Here is a 26,604-nt window from a genome sequence, read left to right on the forward strand (position 1 = left end):
GCATTAAAATACAGTTGGGGATTCGGAGTAACATGAAGTAAGCGTTAAAATAGCCCTTGCCACTTGCAAAGAAAGTCGTTAATTTTACAATTCCGAATGGCGATAAGATGTTCCGACTTCTGAACAGATTTAACCATATTTAGGAACATATTGAAATTCGGCACGGATTCGGCGTACTTACAGCGGTAAATTACGAAACGCGCACACAACAACAAACAATTCAAAAGGGTTTCAGATTGATCCGCCACAACACCAAACAACATATGAACAGGGTCAGGGCGTAAATCAATAAGAAGTTTCGCCGAGATCCAGGCAGTTACTTCTTCCCAGAAAGTTACTACTTTGGTACAAAAATAAAACACGTGCGCTACAGTTTCTAATGCATCGCAGCAGAAAACACATTTATCTGAGTCTTTAATTCCAAATGAGCACAGGGCGTCATTGGTGACGATGGCCCTAAGGTTTAATTTTATCTGAAAACTTCTAAGTTTGTTTTGCACGGTACAGTCGTAGTTAATTTGGTAAAGTTTGTCCCAAGGGATTCGGTTTGGTAAAACTTGCAAGATCTGTTCCCACTTGATTTGCTGTTTGACTGAGGGGGACAAGCCAGCACCTTTAATATGTGAATAAATTTCTTTAACTGTATCAAGTTTAAAGAGAAATTTGGTACAAGTCTGCAACTTGTTGTCAATCATGGATATGTTACTAGGTTCATTCAAGTCCCATTTTCCAGGGATAGCCGAAATTAGTTTTAGATGTTCTAAATAATCATTATTGTTGGTGCAAAAGCTGTAATATTGGGCGAGGTTATCGTAAGACATGTAATGATCTGTATTGTTGATAAGATGCGCGTAATCCAATATGCCAGCATTAATCATAGTCTTTATAAAAAAGGTTTGTTTACGGTATTGAACCTGGTCGTTAATCCACAACGGTCTACCGTCCCTTAGATTTGTAAACATTATGCTAATCAACTGTTTGCAGTCCGCAATTGTTTTTCTGATAGTTTGCAAAGGAATCAGTTTTCGGGCTTTTTGAGAGAGGGCAGACTGGCTTCCGCGAAGCCAACATTCTATTTCATTGTTGCTTATACTACTTCTTGGCGCCTTATAACTGTCATCGAATAGTTTTGTTACCCATTTCATACTCAGCGCGAGGATGTAGGCATCCACATCGATCATGTTAGCGCCACCTTGAGCAACGCTAGCGCACAATTTTGTTCGTTTTATCCTCTCCCATTTAGAGCCCCAAATAAATTGAAAAAGTTTTGTTTTGAGTTTGCGCAGGAAGTTTTTCGGAAGGTTGATCGGGATGACGCTGACTTTATAAATTAGTGATGGGATAACCAGGCTTTTGAGAATACATATTCGCCCTAAAAGGGTGAGCCCTCGTGACGACCATACATTAAGTATTGTACCTATATTGCTTAAGAAGTTACCGAAATTTAGTTTAAAAAGATCATCTCGTGACATGATTGGAACTTCTATGCCTAAATACCTAAATGATTCTGCAGGCCAAGCTAACCCTTTATCTGAAAAAGGTCGCTCCGTCCTAATCTGTCGCCCGGGCCCGACGTAAAACGCAAGTGATTTATTCATGTTAATTTTACAACCTGACATTAGGCCGTATTCGTCGAGAACATTAAAAACTCTGTCGAAATCTACTTCCGAATACCCGGGATAGAAAGTTATTGTTTGTGATTTTACATGATGGGTTGTTGTAGCAGCACCGCAGCCAGTGTAAAATGTTGTTTCCAAAACCAAAGCTTTGCATAGCTTCATATATAAAATCCCACTCTACAGTGTCAAACGCCTTATATATGTCTAGGGATAGCACGGCTCCCGGGATCTCGCAAGAGTCAGTTAGATCCATAATATCAAATAAAAGTCTGAGATTATCTCATATAAACCTACACGTGATAAAGCCGTTTTGGTCGTGACTTACAAGATGTTGTAAGTTTGCCTTAATGCGATTGTTAATTACCTTTGATACGATTTTATAGTCGGTATTCAGCAGCGTGATTGGTCTGTAGTTGTTTGTAAACAAATGGTCTTTTTTAGGTTTAGGAATCAACGTTATTACGCCCTGAGATTGCGTTGGGCTGAAACGACCCGTTTTTTCGGTATGCGACCAGGAGTCGAGGAATATATCTTTAATCTCAGGCCAAAATGCTTGATAAAACTCTGCCGGAAACCCATCCAGCCCCGGGGATTTGTTTTTTGGCATACAAAGGACCGCTGTATGTAGTTCATGTGCAGTTATAGGCAGTTCGCTTGCGGCAAACTGTTCCGTGTTTAGTTGCGGAAGATTTAATTTAGCTAACCGCGATTTAATTGCCGGCAGTGAGTATTTATTGTTGTTGGTCTTGTAAAGCTGTTCAAAATAACTTGTTAGCTCTTCCATTATCTGCGTTTGATCTGTGCATATTGTGTCTCCCACATTTAAGCGATTTATTGCCTTTTTAGCGGTGTGTCTTTTTTCGAGATTGAGGAAATATTTTGTATTTTTTTCTCCCATCTCTGCCCACTGTGCTCTACTCCTTATAATAGCCCCCTTTGTTCTAGTTTCAACTAACATGTCAAGTTCGTTATTACGTTTTGTTAGTTCATCATTTTTGTTGAATAGGGGTTGAGTGGATGTCGTTATTTCATGTTCGAGGTCTCCGATGGCTTTTTCTAAGTTATATTGTTTGGCCTTAATTTGTTTTTTAAACTCAGAGCTATATTTAATTGATACCCCACGTACAACAGCGTCCCACCTAACATGCGGGTTGACATGACCTTTTGGATTGGTTATGTTATAATCTTTAATTGTACTACGAATTACAGTGAGGTACTTTTTATCTCCTAATAAGTTATTGTTAAGCTTCCAATAACCAGTTCCGTGTAGGCTTGGAGCTAATTTAATAGAAATTGTCACTATTTTGTGGTCTGACATGATTCCCTGGACAATGTCGGTGGTCAAAACATCACACATAAGTGTTTGGGAAACCAGAAAGAAATCTATACGCGTTGCTACCTTTGGATTAATTTGAATCCTGGAATATTTTGGGGTTGTTGGATGCAAGACACGAAACGCGTCATGCAAGCCTAGCGTGTTCATATGCGCTCTTATAGTAGAGCGTGAGTTGCGGTTTGCGTGCTGTGGGCCTGTACTCTTATCTAATTTTTCATTTAGTATAACGTTAAAGTCACCACCTATTATAAGGTCAGGGCTGCTTGACGTCATTAGGTTTGAGAATACGCTATCAAAGAATGTCGGACTGTCAGAGTTTGGGCCATAAATATTAGTTAGTGTAATCTTTCTATCCCCAACTATCAACGAGGCAATCAAGAACCTTCCAAGTGGGTCAGCGATTAAATCTGTTACTGAATACGTTAGGCGCTTGGAAAACAAAATAGCCACACCTCTACTACGTTTAGTTCCATGTGCCCATATGACTTCTCCGCCCCATTCCATCCGCCATAATTTTTCGTCCGCGGGGCAACAATGTGTCTCCTGCAGCAACGTAATATGATATTTTTTGTCTCTGATAAAATTAAAGATCGATTTACGTTTGGTACCATCACGAATACCGGCAACATTAAAAGAAGCAATGTTAATAGGCATAAGTATAAGGATTAAACAAAAATAAAAAACACTTACATCTAAGAGAGTTATACCCGCTCTACTCCTAAGTCAATGTCCCATTCGTATTCAAAGCCACATGCACATCTATATGGGCACCTAGGTTCGATTTGCTGTGCTGACTTTTGTCCACAGCTACAGTTAACAAGTTTAAACTTACACAGGTGGTTAGTACATTCCTTGCTGGTAGTGAGCTTTGGAACCGCATTAAGTGTTTTGCATACACAAGCAATAGAGTACCTTTCACACTGGATGCATTCGAAAACGTCTCCGTCCACTTGAAATTCCGGCTGGATTTCCTGGCAACATGGCATCCACCGCATGCTGGAGTGGCATTTTGGGCAACAGAATTCCCTTTGCTTGGCTGGGACCAGGTACATAGCATCTTCGCAACAGGCCTTTACTATATTGAAATCACTCTTGCACTTGTAACAGTGAAAGTGCTTGGAATCCGGAGCCATTGTGCTTTCCGTTTTACATTTTGAGCAAATCAAAGATATGGTGTCTTCGCAGAGGCTCTGCGATTTGCTATCTGGCAAAGCTGGAGGGCTCGTGCGGAGACGTTTCTTGAAGTTTGCTGTTGGAAACTTTGTCTTGTTCGATGCTGCTTCGTTTCTTGAATCTTGTTGGGAGTCGTCTTTTCCTTCGCCAGCCTTCAGGTGTACGTTCTTATCAGTTATCATTGGAGCGGCTTGTCCGTTATGCAAGTGCTTATCAGCACAAGTCTGATCTGCAGGTTGTTTTTGCGTCAAAGCAGTCGAACCAGGCGAGAGAGGCGTTCTAATTTGCTGTGCGCTGGCAGCTAACGGCGCTTTCCGTTGTCTGTCTGTATCCTGGTTTAGGAGTTCTGGAAAGTCGTTCAGCCTTTTCGGACATTTTACTTGTTTGTGTCCAGCTTCCCCACAGTATTTGCATGTAAACTGCTGCCCATGGTAGGTTACATAAAATTCTAACCCATCCACGTAAATGTAGCTCGGAATGGGATTTTCTTGTACATCTGCTTTATTCATGGTTGCAATTCTCATGCCTGACAGTTATCCCTGTTTATCTTTTCTATGAGTCATCTTTTTCACCTCGCCAAAATGCGAGCTTAGATTTTCTTCGATACTTTCACTAGAGAAAGGAATTGGCACCCATCCGATACCCACATTAATAACATCACTCTCGAAAAGACGCACATTTCGTAGATATGACACTTCGGCAAGCTTGTTCTGGAGCTCTAGTACATTTTCTCGGCTTGTACACGTTACTTCAATTTGTGTTCCCTTCATTTCCGCAATTCCTAGAACTTTGTTCAATGGAAAGTTGATGTCCTTTAACAGCTTCCACAAATCTTCTCTTTTCAAGAGCGTATCAGCTCTAAACGATAGACAGTTTGGGCGCTTCATCGCGCTCCCTGCGCTTTTCACCGTCGCTTGCGCATAACTCGCCTTCTTCATTGTAGGTGCGCACTCATCGAGCGTCAAAAGCGAATGCGACCATTGTAAAAGATAGGCGCTCGCAACTGTTCATCTGACTCACGCAACGCCTCTAGTGGTGGAAACCATCCCATTGGCTTTAAAGACCGCTCACGCGTGCCGCAAGTTTATGTAGAAATTATATGATTTCTATAGAGACTTTGGTTTTAACCACTGATCTCTATGAAACCTGGATAGCGTAACCACTGATTTCTATGAAACCTGGATGGCGCAACTAGTGGCACGCGTGAGCGGTTTTTGAAGCCAATTAGAAGGCTTCTACGCCATCTTGAAAGGTTCCAAAAGTGCGTAAATTTTGCATTACGGCTTATGGGAGAGGTATCTTAAAATTTTCTTTATGGCAATATTTGGTGATTGTTTTACCGAATTTTAAGGGATTAGTGATGTATTGGTATGCTTGGTACTATACACAATACAAATAAAGCAGAATAACTTGATTTTAGCTCCTGCTGATAGAAATATACTTCGTTTTTACTGGCACCAAAAAATATTTTTTTTATTGCAACAAGGCAACGTCAAGTTAGGTAAAATCAACTTATATGATATACAAATCTTTGGAATGGCCTTTTTGATCAGTCTAGTTAATGTATTTTTTATGTACATTTAACTATGCTGGTTGGTAACGCTGTTCTGACAACAACATTTCTTAGCATTTATTTTTGTATAATAGTAACAGCAGCAGGTAGTAGTAAGGTTTAATTGAAGCTATATGCATAAGTAGAATCAGGTATTTTATTTAATTGCTTTTAATATCTCATGGATGTCCGGAATTAGTTGCTGTGTTTTATATGGTGTTTGTCTGTGTCATCCACTCACAAACATTGGCCACCAGATTACCAATCCATCACTAACTGGTGTTCAAATGGCAAAATGTAGGATATTATAACATTCCAGTGCATTTTTTTTTATTGTCGTTACTCTGTTAGGAAAACATATTCGTGCATAAATAACTTATCCATAATACAAAATCTCTGCAAATAATTACCATTTTCCACACAGCAGCAACTCAGTTGTATTACAAATAGAAAAACAACCATAACTAAGGAAAACAAAGTCAAATGACACTTGTAATGAAACAAGAAAATAAAAGGTAAATTGGTAAAAAGTTTATATGTTGCATTTTCTATAAATTACCCTTATTGAATGTTGAAAATAAATGAAGATTTATTAATAATGTTAACAAAACGCTATCTATGTTCAATGAGTAATTCATTATATGTCAAACTACAACCTTCGGTGCTTTCAAGTTTATATTAGTTTTAGCCAGTTGTTGGGTGACAATATTGTCTTAACAAATTCTCATGTTTTTGGTAAAATTTATGTTTTTTTTTGTTAGTTCTCATTACACATCACATATTCCAGGAGACAAAAGTTGTCCAGAATGTATGTATTATTTTGTTGCTTGCATTGATTCTTGCTCTTTGAATCATTCCGATAAGAATATACCACTTCGCTGTTGTTCCATGTTTGTTTTTATTTTTCACAGTACAAAAGTCTTCAGGAAATATTTACAGGTTAACATACATCTATATTATTAAATCTAAGTAATCTGAGATACTCAAATCAGCAACAACAATTATATTGTTAGTTTAATATCAAACTAGTAACATACAAAAAATAAACTTGCACTGTTATTCATCAATATTATTATTTGTCATAAATTCATGCATTGTTGATATTCTGATATTTATTTAAAAATAACTATACTCATCCAGTTAAAGTGGAATTACTTGCAGGCTTTACTTAGATAGTTTTGTTGTAAATGGTTTAGTGATGAATTCCAGTTCAAAGAATCTAGGTGTGTTCCTGCAATCAAAATTATTTGACTAAACCTATTAACAGTCACAGTGCGGACTAAACCGGTGCTGGTCTAGAATCCTACCACAACGAAACATTATTTGGGTTAGGGTTGGCGTTTCGGTTAGGGTGGGTCAAGTATTCTTATTAAATAAAGAATATAATAATACTTAACCCACCCACACCTAAACTCGCACCCTAATTCAAATTTTGTGTGTTGATTTTATAACTGTAGTAGGAATCTAGACCAGCGCCCTAAACCGGATTTGGCTTTGTCTTTCATCAGTAATAAACTAAACCATAAAAAGCCACCAAAATCTGCAGCCAGGCACCTCCCAAAAAGAAAAAAATGACAGAAAAGGGCCAATTCATAGTCACTTTGCACCGCAACTCCTGTTTAAATAAACTTGTTGTCCTACATTTTGCCGTTTGAACACCATTAGTAATGGATTGGGCATCTGGTGGCCAATGTTTGTTAGTGGATGACACAGACAAACACCATATAAAACACAGCAACTAATTCAGTACATCCATGAGATATTAAAAGCAATTAAATAAAATACCAGATTCTACTTATGCATATAGCTTCAATTAAACCTTACTACTCCCTGCTGCTGCTTCTGCTGCTGCTGCTGCTGTTACTATTATACGAAAATAAATGCTAAGAAATGTTGTTGTCAGAACAGCGTTGCCAACCAGCATAGTTAAATGTACATAATAAATCCATTAACTAGACTGATCAAAAAGGCCATTCCAAAGATTTGGATATCATATAAGTTGATTTTACCTAAGTATATTTCTATCAGCAGGAGCTAAAATCAAGTTATTCTGCTTTATTAGTATTGTGTTTAGTACTAAACATACCAATACATCACTAATCCCTTAAAATTCGGTAAAATAATCACCAAATATTGCCCTAACGACAATTTTAATATACCTCTCCCATAAGCCGTAATGCAAAATTTGCGCACTTTTGGAACCTTTCAAGATGGCGTAGAAGTTTTTTTCAACCAATTTTCAACCACTAGTTGCGCATACTATAGTTTCATAGAGATCAGTGGTTTTAACATCTACCAAAAACCAGAGGTATGCTAGACTTATGGTAAACGGTATTAAAAAATTGTAAAAAAAAAATTGTCTTTTTTTATCTTTGGCCTTTATAGTTGAACTGTTGAATTTGCAGGCGGTGATGGTAGATAAAGCATTAGTTTCAGCATAACTAGATAAATGCTATTTCAATTGGAGTGGTATAGACCAGTGTTTCTTAAAGTGGTGAATGTTTAACCTCAGGGTGAATAAAGTTTTCGCAGGAGTGAATAAGGGTGAACGAAAGTTCAGGAGCAGCCTATAGTCACTAGTAAACAACTTTCTGAAGTAAATCGACCAAAACCTGTTAATTTTTGGTTTGTTTTTGCGTATTGTAATAGTTAATTTGGTTTGCACTGAGTGTATGACTTATAGGCCTACCATATGTCGTCTCTTTTAGAAGGATTTGTCCCCTTTTCTTGAGAAAACTGAATGGTCCTCCGAGGACGCTCAAAAGTGCTCAAATGTCCTTTTTTTTCCCATTTCGAGTTAGTTGCTTATACTTTTAACACGACTTTTAGGCGAGAGGTTGTATTTATTTCCAAAAATACTTAAGCCATGAAAGATGCTGAATTGCTGGTTTAAAATGTTTTTTTAGGGGGGCTCCAAGCAATTCGTAGGGGGGGAGGCAAGCTCTAAGTTAATATTTAAATTTTTTGCTATGATAATGGTATCATTTTTGTTAAACTCTGTTTTTGCTAACTTTAACATTAAAACTGCCAAAAAAAAAAAATTGCGAATCTTCTGTTATTCTTCAATTTTGTTTACTTTGTCGAGGACAAAGTCTCTTTGAGTGCCATTCCATGTTTTCATATCATCGAAGGTACAACGGCCCTATTTAATTATAATTTTTCTAACTTATAGATAAACGATAAAAGTCATTCACCGTTCGAAATATTTTTTATCCATATTTTATATAATTGGATAACAGGCTAGCAATAGGGGGTTCCATTCGGTATTTCGTGATTATTCTACGAGCTACAATGGGTTATTTTGGGTTTCATTGGGTTTCATTCGGTACCATGTTCATTGCAACCCTCCTTAGGCCTCATACGTTTTAAAATACTCTCATGCGACAAGATATGCTTCAGTGTAAAATTAAATCAGATTTAGGAGTAAAACAGACGTTTAATTTGGTTGGCATTCATTAGCATTCGGTGCCATTCGGTGCCATTCGGTGCCATTCAGTATTTAGTGCCACCCTCTCAAACGTAACAATTCTATTTTCGTTTTACTTGCAGGCAAAAAAATGTTCTCTTTTTGGGTGCTAAAAATATGGTAGCCCTAGTATAAGTACAACAATTTGGTGACTTTGTTTTGTGCTTTTTTAGCTTTATATTCCTGGACTCGAGAAATTGCAGATTTACAACTGGTAAAACTTAGCTTAAGTTGATTTTAACAAAAATCGAAACAACCTAAGTCATTTTGTGCTGTCATATATATATATAGGCTAGATAGTTTTATCATATCATGAGACAAGGGTGAATGAAATCTGGAGATAGATGCTAGGGGTGAACGAAACTAAAAAAGTTTGAGAAGCACTGGTATAGACTATAAAGTTAACTTAAACGTTAAGCAAAAACAAACGTTTACCGATTTCTAAAATTTTAGTTACTTAACCCAAAATAAAAACTACTGGAATTCAAGTGTAATACAAATCAGCAATCAATAAAGCGGAACTCCCTTTAGCTGCAGCAAACGGTTGTCATTCCTCTACTAAGCAATAAGCAAGAGGTTATTTTTAAGGCAGCCTGGTCTACAAATTCGGTAATGGACTTTCTGTATATCGAAAAATAGACAGGGCTCCGAGAAATTCAAAGTTCGGTATGCGGCTATAATAATAGTTTGCAACTCAGAAGTTGTATATGGCCTGAGATAAAAAATATATTTACTAAAAGTAACATATAGGTGACTTCAGGGCCCCTGAAAATTCATCAAAACCATTACATCACTACTAGGGTCCTCTTTTTTCAAGATTTCTTCACTCCCGTGTGGGGATGCTCAAAGTAGAATCCCAAGGTATTCTAGAATAATAGGTTTCGAATCTAGAATAACGAATCCAGAATAGTGAATCCTAGTATATTTTTATTAAATTATTTAACCTCGATTTTGTTTGGGGTGGGATTAATCTTAATCTACCCTACAGGGCCCACAATCACAGCAATAAATCGCCCAAACAATTTTCCAACATGTGTAAATTATAATAAAAAAAATCTCCCATATGTTTAACATTCTTAACAAAGTTCTGTCATTTGAAGCAGTTGTGTAAACTGTAATATGTCAACGGTCCAGGTTGTCGCCTAAACTTATATTTCTGCCAATTAGTGAGTACAATGCAACACCGAAAACAAGAAGCATTGTTGGGTCTTGGGGCTTATTTTTTACTAACGTGATCTGTTATGCAGTCTAATAATGCACTGCAAAGAATACAAAGTTACTATTGACTTAACGAATTTTTGACAATTAAACTGCGCATAACTGCATAACCTCGCTGAATATTGGCCTACAGTTGACCTTAAGTAACCCTATAGCGCATTTTGTGGACGGCCAGCACGTTTTACAACGTAATGTTACTTTTGCAACTTAACGCATTTAGGGAAATTGCGAACTCCACACCAGACATTACTCGTTAATCGCTCGCCCAATAACGCTTGATTGACACTTAATTATTACACGAACGCTATCGTGAGACACGGTAATTGGTCGCCCGAAACAACGCTGACACTGCACTACCAGGTTACATTTAAAGCAAGCACTCTAAATTGGTCGCCGCAGCGAGAGGCCAACTTACCACACGCGTTTGTGCAATTAGGCGCGACAATCGGCGGTAAAACATTAAATTATATCGGTTGCAATTACCCGAAATAAACGGCAGAATTGGATTCGAATCCCATCTGGATTCGAATCCAAAGATTCGATATTCTACTTTGAACATCCCTACGGTAAACGGGATTGAAAAATAAAAATTCGTGGGAATTCCGGCAATCTTGACATAATTTTCGTGTCCTAATTACATCATTATGATGTTTAAAATTACTTTATATTAGCTCTAAACATTTAATTACTTAAGCTCATTTATGTTCTGTAGTATTGCTTAAACTGCAATCTAAGAAGACCTTCTTGTATTAAAGGCTAGACCCTTATTTGCTTTTATTTAGAAAACATGCACATGCAGGGCACATTTTTATCGGTAAAATAAATTTAATTAGGAATTTTCCGCTGGTTAGCGCAAATAAAGCAACTCAGGAAACGACTTTAATAGGTTTGGTAATTTTTTTTTCTTTATATTAATTAAAAATAACATTTTTTTTTAATTTTGCTTTGTTGCCGAATAACCGGGATTGTGAAAAAATTTTCCGGGATTCAAGATCGTTATTTTGCGAGAAATGCCGGGAATTTCCTGTCGAAACATTCGCGGAAAGGAATCCTAATCACTACCACATCATAACCATTATTATTACATCACCAACACTAGCGCTAACTAAATGGTTGGACACATTTCCAGATCGATCTGCAATGTTTGTGCCACAAATCCATGTCTTAAATGTTATATTTAACATTATTTTTTTGAGTGTTAAACTTGTTGTTGACGACTTACCGTTCATATTACGTCACATTGCCCCAAAAGTGGCGTGATGTTTACTGCCTTAATGCCACTAATTTTCATATCTCTATTCATAGAGATCGGTAGGGCATTCTACGCTGGAATTGGAAGTAAGTATACATGTTTTTGGCGGACTGAGAAACCAAGCTAAAAGCAAAACTGATAGTTAACACTTCTAGGTATCGACTGAAAAGCGTTAAAGTGGGAGTCGGACTCGTTTTTAACTGACTCCACAGCCTTAGTTGTCAGTGCAAAACCAAACATAGAAAATTGTTTGGTATGCTAGTTGTTGTGTTTTATATTATTCTTGAACTAGCAAACTGCGTACAAAAGGTTGCCGACCTCTGGGCTACCCATTGATGAAAATTCCCCAAATGAAATCTCAGGCACCTTATGATGCCGCTTGCTTCTGGTACTTTACATATACCTTGAAACTAAAAAAGTTGGACCCTCCTCTTCAGAATCGAAATTATTTTTGCTATGGTTTTAACTTTTTTTGCCATTAGTCCGAAGCGGGTATGTTTTTAATGAAATTGGGTCAAACGTCTTAAGCTAATATGAAACCAAAATCAAACGCCTTTTTCGTTCTTTTATTTGGTTGACCATAAACACAGGATATTTTTCTCTTTCGTTATTCATTTAGGTTGGCTGATTAGCAAGCGTGTATTCGACAATTAACAATGCTTAGTCAAACCTTCTTGCCTGTGTTAATATCCTATGTTCTCTGCCTTATGCTAATATCCTATGTTGGTGTAACATCTTGGTTTAATTTACGCCTGATGTTAACGATTGCACACTAAGTGGTTTCGCCGCACGTGTTCGCTTTACGTCTGTAAGTTTCCCCTTTGCTGGAGGTAAATTGGTTGTGTCTGAATATTTTTATGACGTCATACCTGTCACTATTTTATGATGCCACTATTTATTACGCCAGACATAAAATAGGAGAATTCCTGAAGTTTAAAATTTGTGACCCACTCTTTTTGATTTTCTCAATACGCCCCTACTTGTGCTGCACTAAATGTATACATGCTTGATCAGGTGGAAAATTTGTTGTGTTGTTTTGAAGTATTTTCATTACAGCCTTTCAATTTCAATTCACTAATTCTTTAGGCGCTGGTCTGTAATCCTACCACAGCGTAGAAACAATTATTAAACAATGCACAATATATAAGTTAGGCTGTTGGTTAGTGTTTCGGTGAGGGTGGGTCAAGTATTACTATATTTGATAATAATACTTGACCTACCCAAACTCAAATGCTAACCCGCATTCTAACCCAAATAATAACGTATGTGTTGTGGTAGTATTCTAGACCTTTGTTCTGCCGTGAAGCAAGTGATTGGCACCTGCTGCGCATTGCATCTCCCTGGAAAGAAAAGTTATGTAAACGTGCGCCTTTCACGGTGTAAAGTGGCTTCTCTTAGTAAAACAACTTTTAGGTCCTAAAAAATAACACATTTCAGCTCTGCAAATTCCAAAGCAAAATCTGGTTGCAGCATAGAACGAGACTCCCAAATGCTAATCCTTGTGAGCGTTTGAAGGTATCAGTTAGCGACAGAAAGCCCCAATTCGATGCTATTGTTAGACCTAAAGTCTATAACAGGGGTCGGCAACTCACGGCCCCCGGGCCAGATGCGCCCCGCCATTGTAATTCATTCGGTCCGTCGCCTCTTTGACAAACTAGATACGAGTCCATGTCAAATACTTTTTGACTATTTTAACTACGTAAGTGCAAAAAATTGATCTTTCTACTTCCAAACTTGTTTCTTGTCGAATGATCTTTCTACATCAAACTTGTTTACTTTATGTCTTCTGAACTAAATCAGCGCTTTCGCCGTTAACGGAAAACGTATTAAAAAATATTGGACATATATTTTTTAACATTTTTTATTTTCGGCAATGTAATAAAAACAAGAAATTTAAAAGAAATGTCGGTATACCTAAAAAAATCGCGCTCGCGACGTGCGCCCTGACTTAACAAAAAAACAGGTTAACAAAAACTAAACAACATTAATGTTATCGCGTTTCTTCGAAGTAGTTTTATTACACTTTTCATTAGTAGTATGGATGACTACGTTTGGGCTCGAAATTTGAACCAAACAAACGCCTTTTTTTGCGCTTTGCGCCAACACTTTACTGCTCCTTAAATGTAATTAAACACGCTTTTAAAGGAAAAAAGATCCGAGGTCCGGCTGATCAAAAGTTGTTCTAACATTTTAATAACACAATTCTCAGTTAACATTTTGTGCGGCCCACAAAGACCTTTCTGAGTTTGGTGTTGGCCCGCGACTAGAAAAAGTTTGCCGACCCCTGGTCCACACCAACTCATCATTTTTCTCACTGAAATCTTGGTGCTGTAGCACACTTCACTTTTGGGTTTTACAAAGTTATCAATATGTTGTAGGGTACATTTACATTAATAAAGCACCATAAAAATTAAAGCGTGTCCAATATGTTTACTATTCGCATTTGGTGGATCATGGCAGAAATCATTTGAACACCCCTGATCTATAGTACACTACACAATTGACCATCTAAACAACTGCCATTTAAAACAGTTGTTTAAAATTTTCTGCACAACTACACAAAAAAACACATAAAACATAAAAACCAGGTTGTTGCCCACTCAATTTGTTGCCCATATAGTTAGTGAAATACAACAGTACGATACTAAAAACTCTTCGCAAATTCATTTCATTTTATAAGGTATCGTTGTATTTTAACTAGGGATGTTCAAAGTAGAATATCGAATCCTTGGATTCGAATCCAAATGGGATTCGAATCCAATTCTGTCGTTTATTTCGGGTAATTGGAACCGATATAATTTAATGTTTTACCGCCGATTGTCGCGCCTAATTGAACAAACGCGTGTGGTAAGTTGGCCTCTCGCTGCGGCGACCAATTTATAGTGCTTGCTTTAAACGTAACTTCGTAGTGCAGTGTCAGCGTTTTTTCGGGCGACCAATTACCGCGTCTCGCGATAACGTTCGTGTAATAATTAAGTGTCAATCAAGCGTTATTGGGCGAGGTAATGTCTTGTGTGGAGTACGCAATTTCTCTAAATGCGTTAAGTTGCAAAAGTAACATTACGGTGTAAAACGTGCTGGCCGTCCACAAAATGCGCTATAGGGTTACTTAAGGTCGACTTTAAGCCAATATTCAGCGAGGTTGTGCAGTTATGCGCAGTTTAATTGTCAAAAATTCTTATGTCAATAGTAACTTTGTATTTTTTGCAGTACATTATTTGACTGCATAACAGATCATGTTAGTCAAAAAAGAAGCACTAAAACCCAACAATGCTTTGAAAAACAGGACCGAATTGCTTAAGACTTCTGTGTGCAGTGTTGCATTGTACTCACTATTGGCAAAAATATAAGTTTAGGCAACAACCTGGACAGTTGACATATTACAGTTTACACAACTGCTTCAAATGACAGAACTTTGTTAAGAATGTTGAACATATGGGAGATTTTTTTTATTATTATGTACACATGTTAGAAAATTGTTTGGGCGATTTATTGCTGTGATTGTGGGTCCTGTAGGGTACATTAAGATTAATCCCTACCCCAAACAAAATCGAGGTTAAATAATTTAATAAAAATATACTAGGATTCGCTATTCTGGATTCGTTATTCTAGATTCGAAACCTATTATTCTAGAATATCTTGGGATTCTACTTTGAGCATCCCTAATTTTAACTTTACTTTGCTACAAATGTGATCCGATAATAAGCCAGTCAAATAATATGCTTTAAACCAGCGGTTCTTAACCGGGAGGCGCCAAGCAATTCTTAGGGAGGCGCGAGCTCCAAGTTAATATTTAATTTTTTTACAATGATTCTAATGGTTTCGTCACTCCTCCAGCGCTGTACAAACTCAGTTTTTGCCAACATTGAAACTGCCAAAAATGTTCGCGCTCCACGCGAATCTTGTGTTTTCAACTTTTGTTGACTATATATGTTTTAGCCCAAAGTATCTTCGAGTGCCATTTCTTGTTTTCATATCATCAAAGGTTTAACGGGCCTATTCAATTACAGCTTTGTCAACTTATAGATAAACGATCAAACTATTTTTCGTCAATAATTTATATATGATAACAGGCTAGCAACAGGGAAACTTACGAATCTATAATGTTTTTTTTTTGTTTTTCGCAACAGAAGCATAATTTTTCATTTTTATTGAGCTTATGGGTCTACCTTTCCAACCACAAAGGTTTTTAATTTTATTATAAAATAAAAAAAATATTTGGGGTAAAAAAAAACAGTGTAAATTAGGACCATTTATAATAATTTATAGAAGCAGGTTTGACTTTATTTGAAGTAAATAGACTAAAAAAACATCATTTTTTATGATTACATTATGGTATCCCGAATTTGCACCTGTTTAAAATATTTTTAGCAACTAATTTCTCCCTGGTAAATTAAAACTATGTCTTTTCACAGTTAGCACTGGTCATCAGTGGTATTTAAATTAACTCAACAACAGGAGTTTTTAGCTTTGTTTGTCAGTTTGAGGTCAACTTGGAATTATTAGATTTTTCTTCTTTTTTATGAAAAAGATTGCTAAGTTGCCTTTATTTCATCCTTCCCCTATGTTATGGGACAAGTCTAAAATAATTGCTCAAGTCTACCTCTGTGATCTGCACTTGTTTAGGTTCTGGGCCACTTTTTATATTTACTAAAAAGAAATATTCTACTTTTTCTACTAAGGTAAATTTATAGAAAATCTCTGGGTAATTACTTTCCTACAGTTAAGACAATTTTTGATCAATTAGCCTGAAGAGAATAACCCTAGAAGTTTCAATTTTATCTATTTTGCCTGTTTGAGCATAATAATACGGTACCTTTATGTGTTATTAATTTGGATCGCGCGATACACTTTGTTGAAAATATTGCGTATCGGTATAAGAATAAAATCTGAAGTCCCTAGTTGTGACCAATTAATTTCTTCAAATGTTTCATTTTCTTTTGGCACTAATGTTACCTGCTATTCATTCATTTTGGTGTATAGCTTTAAATTTTCTGAATAAAACTAAAAAGTTTGGTTATTTTACCCAAGGTACATGTCTGTTAGTTGTCTACCTTAGTGTTTTTAGCTCATGGTCTACAAATAAGCTTCATTATGTAGCTTTGGTATTGGTACATATTGGCTAGGCATATTTAGTAGACTTTTTAAACCTAAAAATTACAAAATAATAAAGATAGGGTAAAAAAAATACATTGGGGTAAATAAAAAACACTGTTTTTTTACCCCGTTCCCATAGAATCGATCGGTGTAAAAAAACAAACAAAATATCTAAAAAACTAAAACAGCTAGGAAAGTAAGGTATTTTTTGTTTAATAGATCAATGTTATGACACAACACAGAATAAAGGCCATTGCCACAAACTTGGTTGTATAGGAATTACACAAACGTTTCTAATGGCAGGGTTGTTCCTAAGCAAAAATGTACACTCGCCAGGCGGGCGAGCGGCTTTCAATCAGCACTCGCCCGGAAGAAACAACACTCGCCAAAAATGTTGGCACTCCGTCCGCAAATTTCTGTCCTAGTGCGGTCATTTCTGGGGTCATCGTTAACCTTTCTTGCGTTTTTTATACGTTTGAAGCAGGCGGTTGTTTAATTACCAGTCTCATTAAACTAATTTGCCTCGACCAATCAACCACCCTATTGCTTGAATAAGTATTGTTGTAGTCTGATTACAAATCCACACAGTTTTTGTTGGCTATCATGGGCAAGCCGGCAAGCACAACCACTCACTGTATTGACTAGAAAAGACTGGTTATATTGATATAAGCTTTCGCATATATAAGTTAAAAGTTTGCATAAAAGAGGAAAGGTGACACCAAAAAGCGGAAATGATTTATAATCCGGAGCCTTTTTGGCAGCCGGGAACTTTAACAATAACGCGTTCACACAGGTGAAATACTTTTATCTATTACGGAAATATGTGTCACGATATAACATTTATCATGTGTGAAACAGCCGAATGCTCTGTTCTCAGAATGCTAGCGAGTGTTTGTTAAAAGGCGTGAAAAAGTGACAAATCATAAATCAGAACATATTTGATAAATGCACAATACAATAAATTCCAAATTATCCACTAATTATTACTTATGACGCTACACGTTAAACATTAGTTATTATAAAAGTCTTTTCGTTTATTTCCATGCGTGGATAAACAAATTAATGACCCATAAAGCAGTTTACGCTTAAAACAATGTTTTTTAGCGAAATATTTTTTACAATCTGAAAAAAATAACACTGACAATTTAGTAGCCATAGCACGGCCAGCCTGTTTACTATTTTTCTAAAAATCGCGCTATTTTTTTTTGTATTCTGGTTTTTCTGTGCTTGAAGGACGTTTCACCGCAGGTTGCTTTGCGCCAGAAACAAATCGCCACATTTCACCTAACACTATAGTTCCTGGTTGAACAGCAAATCATGACAAAATAAAATTTACTACTAACTATTCGTTCGCAGTTAACAACCACATGCACCGGAGGTTCTGTGCTGCGCGACAACCTATAATATTCCAAGGGTGTTCGCAATGGTTTCGATTTGTATTTTAACATAATTGTGATATAAAACATTTACAGACAGTTATTTTTTAAGCTTTGGCTTGGTTGGCCGATATGAACTTTAAGAGATCGCAACAGCATACTTACCTAGAGTAATTGCTAATTCTCAGCTGTAGCTCGGCGATAAAATATCGTAGTATTCAGTGGACCGTTTCAGTCCCTTAAAACATGAAAAAAGCACTGCTAACAAATATTATTATAAGACATTTGCATTCAAACTTATTGTTACCAAAAACTGCAGCAATTGCTCTTAATTTCCCAATATAAACAATTAAAAACTGGCGCTAAGTAATATTTCGCTTGGTATTGGTGCTCAACCCAAGCTGTCCTACAGACCTACACCAACTAATTAAATTTCTCGCCGAAGCCACTCGCCAATTGGGCGAGTGGGTGTCAATCAGCACTCGTTTGCACTCGCATTGGCGAGTGCTTAAGCCCAACCCTGAATGGTCTTACAAACCTTTTTAAGATACAAATTTAACAACTGTTATTTAAACCAGCATACGTTTACTCAGAGAAAAAAAAGTAAAATGGCTGAGGGCTTATTGGTTAGGCCAAGAATGTATTTTTTACCTGAAAAAGAAATTGAAAAAAAATTATATATACTTTAGGTGTGATGGCGTTGTTTTTTTTTACCCCAACTTTAGCAATTTTTTTTTTACCCTAAGTGACTATACCCGATATAAACGGCAAAATTGGATTCGATTTGAAACTGGATTCTAAGAATGCAATATTCTACTTTGAACATCCCTACTGATAGCACCTGTTTTGCATGTTGTTCTTCGTTGATACTAAACATATCAACTAAATGTTGGTAAACTTCAGGCCCTGTGAAACCCTTTTTGTTGCTTTACACAATGATCGTTATAGTCTAGATTCGCTGGTAAACATGTAACATGTAGAGTCGGCCGATTTAAAAGGGTGTGTCATATGATCAGCAACCCAAATCACCTAGGGGGTGTTGCATGTGGTATGAACCCACTTAACGGGTACGGGCAGAGGCTAAGAAATTTTACGTTTTGTGTATTCTCTATGCTAAAAACGTGAATATTAGGAGCTTACGGCTGTTTAAACTCCTTGTTGGCGCATTTTAGTAATGTGATTTCAATTTCGCGCGAACGCTATGAAATTGTGGTGTCAGAACAGCTTGTGTGACGTATCAATTACAAACTGTTGCACTTCGTTGGATGTTCAAAGAACTTTAGGTTTTGAATCTAGAAAAACAAATCCAGCATATTGAATTTCGGTATATATTTTAATTAGTCAACCTTGATTATGCTTGAGGGAGGGATTAATCTTAAAATACTTTACAGGGCCCACAGTTGTGCATAACCTCCTGAATATTGGCCTAAAGACGTTCAGTAACCATGTAGTGCATTTGGTCCAAGGCCCATACGTTTCGCCCCATATTGCTTGATTGACACTTCATTATTAGTCGAATATCGCGAGACACAAAGTTATTGGTTGCCCAAAAAATGCTAACAATGCATTACCAGGTTACATTTAAAGCAAGCACTACAAATGTGTCGCCGCAGCAACAAGCCTACTCTAAACTTGTCACTCGCTTATACAACTAAGCGTAACCATACCGGTAAACCTTTAATTTATATTGGTTCCAATTACCCGAAATAAATAGCAGAATTCTATACGGATCTTATTTGGATTCAAATCAAAGGATTCAATATTCTACTTTGAACATCCTTAGTTGTCAGCAAAACTAGCCATGCTCAGTTTTTACCTAAAGACTGTTTTGGTTATTTAATCAACTTGTTAATAGTGGGATTTCCGATAATATGCTAGTTCTATCCGTGCATGTAAATTGACAGCTAATATGCCATTTAATACACATCGCACTAGTAAGGCAGGTAAAACTACAAAAAAACAATTTGATAGGACGGAAATTGCAGATGGTGTGCCGGTATTTTTGGTGAGCAGTATTTCGTCTATTGATTGGTAGACACTTACAAGTACGAATGGTGAATGCAAATTTCAATTCAATGCCAACCCTGTGGTGATTTAAGTAATGTATAAATATTTTGATCAATATTACACAGTGAACTTTTAGAGATGCTAGCTTCAGATAGCAACATGGTAGCATCAGATAGCAGTATTGTTAGATAAAAGCAGTGGTTAACCACAAGGCCAGACAAGAAATATTGTGACTTGCCTTGATTACAATCAAAATGAATATTTTCACCACTTACTCCTTTTTATGCCTAAATCTTTAGTCTACTTCAATTTAAAGTCTCAAATGTATATATTTTTTGAGTTTAATTTAGTTTAATGTACCCACCTTTACTATTTTCTGTGATTTAGCTTTTTTTGCCTTAATAAATATTTTTTAATATTCATAAAATGTCTGAACATTCAAGGGATTCAAGTGTTGATGGAAATGAGCAAAAGTAAGTTAATTAGTTTCTGTTTAAGAAAACGCTATATAATAGTTTCATAAGAAGAGGCTATTTGCCCAGCATCAGTACTTACAGCTTTAGTTAAACCCTTCATGTACATAAAATAGTTGCACTGCATGCATACAATAGTAACTTTTTTGGAGCACATATTTTGAGTTAAAAAAATTGCTCAATCACAAAAATGACTAACAAAACCTTGTAAGGGATGTGGCCAATGTTTGAACACCATTACATATTAGCAAACACAATGGTCATATCTAATAAATGTGCAAAATCTTTAAAAAAAATACTTACTGTTCAAACTGCTCCAACAAATGCAATATTCTGCAAACTCTTCCTAAATTTAGCATAGTTAACACACTTTAAAGGTCATTAAGTTTGGTCTAGATCAGGGGTTGGCAACCTTTTTCTAGTCGCGGGCCAAAACCAAACTCAGAGAAGTCTCTGCGGGCCGCACACATGTTAACTAAGAATTGTGTTATTAAAATATTAGAACAACTTTTAACAGGCGGCCTCGGATCTTCTTTGCACTTAAAAAGCGTTTAATTACATTTAAGGAGGAAGTAAAGTGTTGGCGCAAAGCGCGAAAAAAGGCGTTTGTTTGGTTTAAAATTCGAGTTTACATGTCCAAATTCATACTACTAACGCAAACTGTAGTTGAACTACCTTGAGGAAATTTTGGTGATATTGAAGTTAGTACACTTGTTTAAGAATTTGTAGTCAGCGTAGTCAATGACAATGATTTTGCCATGGTTGTCTACCCCACAGATAACATGTAAGGCTGTTTTAAAGCAAGATAAGTAGTTTTTTCCCCTCTGTATTTTCGTAGTGACGCTGCTTCACTAATCTGTGCTGCTTTTTAGTTTTTACTTTTACTAGTTTTATTATTTTTACTATTTGTTTGTTATCCATAACTTTATTATTTATAATTTTATATGGGTTTAGCTGTACTTACAGTGCCATTGTAGGCGGCATATATATTCTTTTGACAAAAATCTGATCCTTTGTTTTACTCAATTTTTTTTTTTAATTTGAGTTTTATTTGTGTATATATATACATGTTATCAGGGGCATATCCAGAAATTCAAAAACGGGTGCAGAATTCCCCTATTTTTGTCTGATGTTAATAATGAAAATGTCATAAATTAGTGATGGGTATAATGTGCAATCAGTAACTTTTTTGGTTGAAAAAATAAACCAAGACCGATAAATATGTGTGATTAGTTTTGGTACACTCCTAATTCCACTATAAGCAGCACAGCTTTCTAATTTCAATTGCACAGGACACTGCTAAATAACAAGCGCACCTTTACAAAACATATATTTCCTGGGTGGTATTATACCATGATTATCAGCTGTGTGCCAAGTCAGCTAAAATCCAATATTTCACATTTTACCCTCTCCGCCAGTGTTTCCTCTTATTTTTTACCATGTGCGCAGGTGCCCAAAATTTTGCGCACAAGCCGAAAATAAGTGCGCAAAGGGCCTAAAATTTCCAACAAAAATATGCCTAAATTTGAGGTAGACTTTTTTTTGGTCTTCACTTTTTTTGGTCTGTCTGGGCTTAGTTTGTAACTTCCGTTTTTATTAGCTCGTAGATATAACCTGTAATTATTGTTTGCTTTACCCTTTTTGTTCTGTAAGTAGCTAGAATTAAACTAATTTGGGCACTTTTTTGTCGGTACGTAGCTCAAATAAAAGAAATTTGGGCACTTTTTTGTCTGTACGTATCTAAAATAAAATAAATTTGGGCACTTTTTGTTCTGTACGTAGCTGGGATAAAACTAATTTGGGCACTTTTTTTAAACTCTTGTGAAGTAAAAATGGATACCTAAGGTATTATATGTAATAATCTTTGCAAAGACGACTGGATGTTGAATTTTACTAAAAAAAAACAACTTTTAATTTTTGTTTTGCTTGCGCATTTCCGTGAAAAAAAGTGCGCAAGTGCCCAAAATTAAAAAATGTACTTAGCGGAAACACTGCTCTCAGCAGACACTCATGTTATGTATGATATGTATCAAATAAGATGGCTGAAAATCGTTTGGGTAAAGCTCAAGTTAACGAACAAAAAACTATTATCATTTTATAATTGTATTACCTTTTTGGAATGGAGTGAAGCTAAATGCTATTCTCTAATGCAGCGGTGTCAACTCAAAGTCGGCGTGGCAATTTTTTTCTGATAACGTCTTTCTGTTTTAATCTTAAAACCGCTTTTTTACAAGAAATAAAAACGTTTATCAACACATGAAAAATTTTTATTTATTGACACGTGTTGATTATTTAATCAAGCAAACCATTCATAACTTGACCAAACTTATTTTTTGCAAACGCTTGTTATCAACCAATCCCTGAAAATATATTTTCACTTTAAGCTATGTAGTAGAAATGCGCTTTCTGCATCTCAGTGTCCGTCGGTGAGCTGCTTTTTGCTTTATCACACCAAGCTATATAATTATGTGAATGCTAGCCTCCACTACAGTACAATGTTATAATATCAGAAGTAATTGTAAGTTTTCGTGATTTCTGTGAATGTTTTATATTGTGAATAAACAATTTCAATTGGCTGAATAACAAATTTAGTATATTTGGGGGCTTGAGTGTCATATTTTATTAGGTCGCGTGCCACATTTGGCATGACTTCCTTGTTGTAATAAAATGGCTTTTATGAATAAAATTGACAAGAATAATCTTGAATCATTTTTCGTTAAGCATCCAAAAATTATTTAAAGTAACTTTTTTTTTGTAAACAGCATGAATTTTTTTGCAGACCAGTGTATTAACTGGTCGGTTTCTTACCGACTCTAGCAATGTCAAACAATTATTTGTTACCAACAACAAATATGTTAATTAAAATTAGCATAGACCATTGACATCATTGCCAAATGTGTTTCAACCGGAAAATGTGTATTACCTTTTTAAAGGCGGTTCATTAACTCTTAAATTATGTGGTAATTGCAAACTGTTTACTTGTACTGATAAATGAACATTAAGGGTAATAATAGATAAATCGCTCTTCTGGTGTAAACAAAGTATAAACCGACGTTTCGGCAGCAGATACCAGCTTACATTAGCCTCATCTGGTGGAGCTAACTCTATTATTAAGGATATTATTTTAAGGGTTAGAGAATGTGATGATATGATGTTTCGACGCACTATTGGCAATATGCCTGCTGCTCTACGGAAAAAGAAAACTGAAGATCATAAGAGGTTCATCACACCACAAGGAGACCCAATGACTTATGTGAAAAATCATATGAGGTAAAGCATTTTCTTGCGAAATGGTCTGACTTAGGAAACTTTTGATTTACAATGTCTCCCTTTTAAATTTATGTTGAGTTTGCAATTTCCCTAACTACCATAAGTTTTTTCCTTAACTGCGTTTATGTTACAAAAGCAACATTACCGCCAAAAGCAGGCTTGCCTTGGACAAAATGCGTTACAAGGTTACTTAAGGTCTAAGGTCAACGTTGTGCCAATATTCAGTGAGAATGAGCATAGAGTAATCGTCTATGATTGGTTATGGCAATAGTAACGTTGTATTCTTTACAGAACATTATTTTACTGTAAAATAGATTAAATTGAAAAGAGAACTGAAAAGAGTTCATTTGTGTAGTGTTACATTGCACTTACTATATTGGCAAAATATTAAGTTGGACATGTTTTACAGTTTGCACAACTGCTTCGAATTACATCAGTTGTTAAGAATGTTAAACATTTGGGAGATTATTTTTTTATTACAATATACATATGCATGTTAGCAAATTGTTTTGTGGTTTATTGCTTTGACTGTGGGCCAAGGGTACATTAAGATTAATCGCCCCCACAGACACAATCGAGGTTAAATAATTTCATAAACATATACTAAGATTTGATATTCTGGATTCGTTATTCTAGTTTAGAAACCTAAAGTACCAGAATACCCTGGGATTGTACTTTGAACATCCTAGACTAAACTAAATTTACAAGCACGTCTTTGCTGCAATACTAAACAAAGACCGTTTTCCCCTATTCTTACATAAAAATGGCAACCTTGAAACACGCTTGACAGTCACAGTTAGACCACTTTTAAATAAATAAAATCTGCTTCAGTTAAATAAATGCCATTTGTTACACCAACATCGGATATAACCGCAGACAGCAAACTTCGCGAAACATAAGCTGTACCTATAATTCAATGTTTTTAGTGAGAAAAAAGGCTCTGCGTTTTCAAATTGTCGAAATACAGACTTGCTAATCAGCTTACCTGAGCAAAGCAAAGAGGAAAAAGTACACTGCTTTTACAGACATCCCTTGTGTAAACAAGAGATGAAAAACGAATTACTCCAACAAGTTAAGGTCATGTCTTATTTAATAAGTTGATCTTACTGCGTATTTGGGTTTATTATGTCGTTGGTGTTAATACTGTTCTAATAACGTAATTCAGCTTTAATTCTTGTTGCTTTATAGATCTTAATGTGTGTTTCCAGAAATTGGTAGCCATATTTAAGAAGCAACATAAAATACATATTTTACTGTTAAATGAAGGACAGCTTGTGTGATTTCTCTGGATGCAAATTTTAAAACTTGGAAAGTTCTAGGAATGTTCAAAGTAGAATATTGAATCCTTTTTCCGGCAAGTAATTACTTCGCGTCTTGCGACAACATGCATCTAATAATTAAGTGTCATTACATTGTAAATTGTGCTGGCCGTCCACAAAATACGCTATAGGGTTACTTAAGGTCAACTTTAGCCCATATCAGCGAGGTTATGCAGTTATGCGCAGTGTAATTGTCAAGAATTCGTTAAGTCAATAGTAACTTTGTATCCTTTGCAGTACATTATTTGACTGCATAACAGATCACGTTAGTAAATAAATAAACCCTAAGACCCAACAATGCTTGAAAAAACAGGACCGAATTTCTTAAGACTTCTGTGTGCAGTGTTGCATTGTACTCACTATTGGCAAAAATATAAGTTTTGGCAACAACCTGGACAGTTGACATATTACAGTTTACACAACTGCTTCAAATGACAGTTGTTAAGAATGTTAAACATAATGTACACATCTTAGAAAATATTTGGGCGATTTATGGCTGTGATTCGAGGCCCTATAGCAGGGGTCGGCAACCATTTCCTAGTCGCGGGCCAAAATATTTTTTTTTGGTAAACCGGTGTTTCTTTTAAAATTCTTGTAAGCTTTTATTAAAATCAATCAAAAATGTTGAAAAAAATATATGTCCAATATTTTTTAACATGTTTTCCGCGACGCACTTGGCAGCCTTCCACGGCGCAACGGTAAAGAGGTGCTTATCTAGTTGAAAAAGCAGCAGCAAAGCGTCAACAAACCATACGTAGAATGATCATTCGCGCAAAGCGCGAAATTTTTTGCAATTACGTAGGCCTAGTTAAAGTAGTCAAAGAGTATGTGAAATGGACTCGTATCTAATTTTCCAAAGAGGCGGCGGGCCGGATGGATTACATCCGGCCCGCGGGCCGTCGGTTGCCGATCCCTGCCCTAGAGGGTAGATTAAGATTAATCTCTTCCCTCAAAAAAATCGAGGTTAAATAATGTAATAAAAATATACTAGGATTCGCTATTCTGGATTCGTTATTCTAGATTCGAAACCTATTATTCTAGAATACCTTGGTATTTTACTTTGAACATCCCTAGTCGCCGCACAACATGTCTTTATCTGACCTTGCCACTCGCGTATGTAAAATTAGGCTCACCAGAAATGTTAAATTAAATGGGTTCCAATTACCAGAAATAAATGGCAGTATTGGATATCCAAGGATTCAATACTCAAAGAAATTTATTAGGCTGCCTTTATTTCATCCTCATCATCACAAAAAATCTTCAAAACTTTTCGATGCTTGGTGGTTTTAGTAGTGGCAAAAATTACTACAGTACTGCTATAGTATTGCTTGCAAGATGGGCATGGTTTTGCAAAGATTCTAATTTATGGTCAACAAATAAATGTTTTCGGTTTTACAAACCATTGTACCTGAGCTAAAACGTTAATACATTTTATTTAAGATTAAA

At 36.1% G+C, this 26,604-nt stretch overlaps 1 protein-coding gene and 1 pseudogene across 2 annotated transcripts in view; one reads left to right on the plus strand and one right to left on the minus strand.

The window, feature by feature from the left end:
- Window positions 1-3,656: 3,656 nt before the first annotated feature.
- Window positions 3,657-5,066, minus strand: LOC146133015 (uncharacterized; annotated as a pseudogene).
- Window positions 5,067-20,482: 15,416 nt separating this feature from the next.
- The window catches only part of LOC146133016 (LIM domain only protein 7-like), a 52,163-nt gene continuing 46,041 nt past the window's right edge, over window positions 20,483-26,604 (plus strand). For both annotated transcript variants that reach the window (XM_083396731.1, XM_083396732.1), the window contains exons 1-2: window positions 20,483-20,569; window positions 23,699-23,839. In XM_083396731.1, coding sequence (XP_083252857.1) covers window positions 20,523-20,569; window positions 23,699-23,839 — 188 coding nt within the window. In that variant the 5' untranslated portion in view covers window positions 20,483-20,522. The remainder of the gene's footprint in view (window positions 20,570-23,698; window positions 23,840-26,604) is intronic.

This window comes from Ascidiella aspersa, chromosome 9, assembly GCF_963924565.1.
Source record: "Ascidiella aspersa chromosome 9, kaAscAspe10.2, whole genome shotgun sequence".
In the NCBI taxonomy this organism is placed as follows: domain Eukaryota; kingdom Metazoa; phylum Chordata; class Ascidiacea; order Phlebobranchia; family Ascidiidae; genus Ascidiella; species Ascidiella aspersa.